Source organism: Protomyctophum parallelum (genome assembly GCF_964188405.1).
Source record: "Protomyctophum parallelum genome assembly, chromosome: 15".
NCBI lineage: Eukaryota > Metazoa > Chordata > Actinopteri > Myctophiformes > Myctophidae > Protomyctophum > Protomyctophum parallelum.
The window spans coordinates 38050273-38056272 of NC_139710.1; the positions used below are offsets into that span (position 1 = coordinate 38050273).

The 6000-nt window shown below is 40.5% G+C and overlaps 1 protein-coding gene across 1 annotated transcript; it reads left to right on the forward strand.

The window, feature by feature from the left end:
- Positions 1 to 567: 567 nt before the first annotated feature.
- c8h22orf15 (chromosome 8 C22orf15 homolog) lies at positions 568 to 4455 on the forward strand (the record flags this gene model as incomplete). The annotated part of the gene is made up of 4 exons (XM_083784750.1): positions 568 to 658; positions 2138 to 2263; positions 3546 to 3617; positions 4066 to 4455. Coding segments are annotated over 4 exons (408 nt in total), but the record flags the coding sequence as incomplete, so codon positions are not given.
- Between the last annotated feature and the right edge of the window lie 1545 nt (positions 4456 to 6000).

Below are 6000 nucleotides of genomic sequence, written 5' to 3' on the forward strand. Positions count from 1 at the left end.
GTTGTAGTGTGGTTTAGATTCTGACTACTGTACATATCGTTCACCATTGTCTTTGTTGTAGTGTGGTTTAGATTCTGACTACTGTACATATCGTTCACCATTGTCTTTGTTGTAGTGTGGTTTAGATTCTGACTACTGTACATATCGTTCACCATTGTCTTTGTTGTAGTGTGGTTTAGATTCTGACTACTGTACATATCGTTCACCATTGTCTTTGTTGTAGTGTGGTTTAGATTCTGACTACTGTACATATCGTTCACCATTGTCTTTGTTGTAGTGTGGTTTAGATTCTGACTACTGTACATATCGTTCACCATTGTCTTTGTTGTAGTGTGGTTTAGATTCTGACTACTGTACATATCGTTCACCATTGTCTTTGTTGTAGTGTGGTTTAGATTCTGCCTTGAGTTGGTGTCAGTGACCCTTCATGTTCCATTAAATAGCCTAATCAAGTCAAATGTAATTGATATAATCCTAAAACAAATACCAAACAATTTGTGGAAGAAATAAATTACGTATAATCATGTCAAATATTGTATTGTGTGTGACCAAATATTGCACTTCTCTACAGACAGCAGAATGGAATTGTTCAACCTCAACTGCAAGTTGATGAATTTCATCCGAAGTTTAAAGGAAAGATGTGATCTGGACATGAAAGGTGCTCATTAACTTACTGTATGTTACAGAGCCAAAGTGTGTGTGTGTGTGTGTGTGTGTGTGTGTGTGTGTGTGCGTGCACGCTTTTCTTTTTTTGCCACCTTACTTCAAAGTCAAGGTGTTGAATTGACTGTCTCTCCATGATGCTGTACCGTATCTACTGTACTTCTGTAATCTGTTTTCAAACTGCTGTTCTATCTTTATAGGGCCTTACGATCCTAACGTGATCAATAAAGGTCTTATCTTAATCATCTTACCTTGAGCACAAAATGTCTCCAGGGTTCCTTTTAACCCCATTTTGGGCGGGAACCCCTTTTGGTGTTTTTGTCATTATGTCATGCTTTAGCTATTGAAAAATAGCAGATCTACAAGCTCATAGGGCGCCACCGAGTGGCGCGCTACGAGCTTGTAGGTCTGCTATTTTTGAAAAATCGAAGAACAACTGACATATAGAAACTTTTTCAGAAAACTGTCAGGATGTAGAAGACATTTTTGTCTCCACCAGGCTGAAGGCATGGGGGGAGAGTATGTTTTGCACTCCGTCCGTCCGTCCGTCCGTGTGTCCGTCCGTGTGTGTGTCCGTGAGCAGCTAATCTCCGGCACCGTTAACCCGGTCGATGCCAAATTTTGCACACACACTCCCTGGATGCCAACGATGAACCTCTGCCCCAAAATTTCCAGAACGGCCTGTTATAGCGCCACCAGGAGGCCGCTTTGTGCAAAACAAGTTTTTGCACAGTACACCTACAGATTTTGTCCAAACATCGCGCAAATTGGTACACAGTCTCTCTAGTTCACATCTGGCTTTTAGAGCGCCACCAGGAGGCCGACTTTTGTAAACACATTTTTGGATATCACTCCTCTGGATTTTGTCAAAAAATCCCGCAAATCGTTACACAGTATCTCCATAGTCATGTGCTCAAGACGGATGTGTCTGATATTTCATATTCCATCCTAATTGGCTAACATTGGCTTTCAAATTTTGCAGGATTGGCCTGTTTTGAACAAAAAGCCTCAAATCATGAACGCAGCGTGCAATTTGACGTGAAATCTTTCACGCACTTTCCTACTAGGCTGAGGAATATACCCACCCATTTCACATTGGCCTGTTATAGCGCCACCAACAGGTGGATTGTGCATGCATGCGATCAACACGGATCTGCACCATTTCCCATATTCCATCCTGATTGGCAAAGATTGGAACAAACGAACAAAAAACATGTTTATATTACTCCTAAACATTCCTATCCTCCTGGTGGAGACCTGTGCCCAGAGGGCACTTTTTCTAGTTAGAATCTGATCTCAGGTCAGAATCCAAATGGACCCTTACAGGTCTGTAACTCTGAGAGAGGGTAATACAAATGTGCTCTCTGAGTTATGGGTGCCATTGAAATGTAAAAGTTTACTGCTCAATACCAAAGGTTGAAGAAATAAATCCAGTGTGTATTATTATGGTAATGTTTTTCTGTGCTCTCTGCAGACTGTGTGGACCTAATGGACAGGAGGGGTGCCCTGATGAGGCTCATGGAGAAGGACCACAGTGCAGAGCTGGCCAGCAGTCTGCTGACTGAGAGACACACCTACGTCCTCATACGCATCCTCTGCAGTGAGGAATTTATGCAGGAATGCCTACTGAGTGGCAAAAAACTACTTTCTGGCCTCGAGAGCCCATACATCCAAACAGAAAGTCCTATCTGATTGCATTAAACAACATTAAACAATGTTAAACTCACTTTGCATGTTGCTTTGCCACTCGATTTGCCACTCGATGTGTGATTCACTTTGAGCATGCATGCGCATACCCTCTATAGGAATTTAAGTGATTTTACTCGAGACAAAACGTACATGACCTGTCAATGCAATGGTAATGCAATGGAAACCCAGTCTGGATCATTGAACAACAGGGATTCACAGTTAACTATAGACTATAAACTATAGAAACAGTCACTACTGTCTTAGGACATTGCTACTGTAGGCATAACTGACGAAGGAAGTAAAGATGACACAATACACAGCAATCATGCACGTCCTCACTAAAGCCCAAACCACACCGGTAGAGACTCCTCACAAAAGTGTTTTAAGGTCAACCACACCCGGTGTGGTGGTTTGACCACTTGAACAAAAGCAAGGGCTCTCAACTCACTTTGTAATGCTCCAGGTAACTGTATTCACAGTCACAGCAGGCAGGACGTTTTGACCCGTCGTGTTGGTCTTTCTCAAGTAGGCCTATATTATATACTTACTTGAGAAAGACCAATATGGGTCGAAACGTTGTGCTTGTGAATAAACTGACCTGGAGCATTACAAAGTCAGTTGCGAGCTCTTGCTTTTGTTCATGTTAGTTTAACAGTTTGGCTCAGCACCAAGATCGGAGGATGTGCGCTGTTTTATCTGATTGGTGGTTGACCACTTGACCTTAAAACGGTTGTGACTCCCAAGGAGTGTCTCACTACAGGTATGGTTTGTGCTTTAAGATGAGCAGCAGGCTAGCAAAGTCCAAACTAAGGTTAATTCATATATATATATATATAGTATATATATATATATATATATTATATATATATATATATATATATATATTAAATGTTTACTTCTCAGAATTCCTCGATCGACAGATCAAATCATATGGACCCACGAGAGTCAATTACATGTATACAATCTCAGAGTTGCAACATATTCAGGATTTGATTGTGTAGCATGTCAAAAACATGTACAGACGATGCCCAATTTAGTCCAAAATGTTTTATTAGACTAAATAATAAGCTATAGAGAAATAATAAAAAATATATTTATATATAATATATATAAAAATATATATTTATATACCATCACAGCAGATATAGTAAACTGATCAGTTGAAAAAACAGTGTGTCATTATCTCCCCTCAGGTGATGACAATGAAGTACATAAGTATGTATCTCTCCTCAACAACCTCAATAAGAACCATCCTGAGCTGGCAGGTAGTTGTAAACCTATACACATGCACACATTCACAAACAAGTTGAATGTCCACTAAAAATCACACACGTGTGAACTGAGTGGTGCAATCCCCCCCCCCCCCCCCCCTCTCTCTCTCTCTCTTTCTCTCTTTCTCTCTCTTATTAGAGACACAGCACTACCCCTCTCTCTGTTTCTGGCACCCCCTACTGGTATTAATAAGTCACATACTCGTGCTCACTTATACAGGTACACACAGGTAAACAGGTACACAGACCTCTATTGTCATATTACTCTATATGCCCTGCATTGTGTGTGTGTGTGCGTGCGTGCGTGCGTGCGTGCGTGCGTGCGTGCGTGCGTGCGTGCGTGCGTGCTTGCTTGCTTGCGTGCGTGCGGGGTGCTGTGTAGCCAATACTTAAATAACATATTTATAAATATATATATAAATAATAATAAAAAACATTTCAGATATCCTGAGGAAGATGTCAAACCCCTGCAGTAAGGATCGAGACAGAAGGAGCAGTTCCCTCAGAACACAACCCAGAAGCAAGAAGTCTGTCAATAAAAAGACCCAACAAATCAAATGATATTAGTGTTTTTCAACCCTTTTCATATCAAGGCTCAATTCGGCATTTTAGCCATGGCGGGCCACCATTTGACGACATTTAGCCTCTCAGGCCCAAAACTAAAGAATATTTTGTTATCGTTGGATAGCATAATTGTGTAGACTTCTTGTAAATTAATAGTAGGCTAATGTAGATGTTTAACAACATGTAACTCCTGAGAGCATTAATTTTACACTCATGGGTTAAAGATTTATAACGGTCCATTTGGTTACCAACTCTCCGTCATTTAGCTGGGGACCACCAGGAACCCCCTCCGTCATTTAGCTGGGGACCACATTTAGCTGGGGACCACCAGGAACCCCCTCCGTCATTTAGCTGGGGACCACATTTAGCTGGGGACCACCAGGAACCCCCTCCGTCATTTAGCTGGGGACCACATTTAGCTGGGGACCACCAGGAACCCCCTCCGTCATTTACCATTTGACTTTCATTTTACACTGTAAAATGAAAATGTACTTTTTATGTTATACACTGCAGTAACCTGTACTTCACAAACAAGTGTGCATGCTCCAATGCATTACTCCTTGCACCATGAAGGGTGATTTATGAAATAATTATATTATTCTTTACCTTGAACTTTTTAATTTTGGTGGTGGCTCAGGGGTAAAGCAGCTGGTAACCGCAAGGTTGCCAGTTCGAACCCAGGCTCCCCCAGAGTTAGTGTTGAAGTGTCCTTGAGCAAGACACTGAACCCCTAAATGCTCCTGATGTGCTGCTTGGTGCCTTGCATGGTTTCCTCCGCCATCGGTGTATGAGAATAGGTGAATGTAATGCACAATCTCTGTAAAGCGCCTTGGATATTTTAGAACATTTAAGAAATGTTCAGTTGTTAATTCAAAGAATAATCTGGTAAAAGAATGTACACTGTACAAATTGTATAATAACACTTTAAAACCTGTTATTAATAAAACATATTTCACAATAAAAGGTCTTAAGATAACAACAAGCATCACAATCCAATATTTAATTGATTTAAGAGGACATTTCAGTAAAATGTATATAAAAGTATTTGGGATGGAGACTTTGGACAAGATGTGGGAAACCTGAATTAAAAATATTTTATATATTGAGTAGCTCAATAAATGGCAGGCACTCTTTGTTACAATTTCAAATGTGCATAGGCTACCACCACTCACTCACTGCTCACTAAAGACAAAGTAAACCCTTAAGAAACACATTAAAGGTAGTGTAACTGATAAAGTATGTGTTCTTAAAAAAAGAACTACCAGCATGCATAATGATAGGTACATTTTAATTTAAGATGGGCACGTGCAACACAAACGCTTTTCAGCATTTAAGCCATGCTGATAATCAGCTGATAATCATGCTGATAATTACACTGAGAAAGACTTACGAGTCACGCCTGAATGAATTGTGTCCGTGTCTATATCTTTAATTGAAGGACCCGCTTGAAGAAGCCATCCTCACTGTTTAGTTTGTATATTATTATTAGTAGTATTATCAAGATTGTTGTAGGCCTAGTTGTTATATTTATAGCATTATTAGTTTGATTACTTTATTGGTTTATTGGACTATTTCTGGGCAATGGCAACGCCTCCCCAGGCCTAATTGATTGACAGCAAGAGTTCAGGCCTGGGTGATTGTGATTGGTGAACAGCATGCACCTGGGTGGACAAACGTGTTTTCCCAGCACACAGAGAAAAAAATCCATAAGGAACTGTTTGTATGCACTTTTAATGGATCAAGTAAATATGCTAACCACAAATTAAATCAACCTGTGGACATTGCCTGCGTACAGCCATAGTCTGGTGCATCA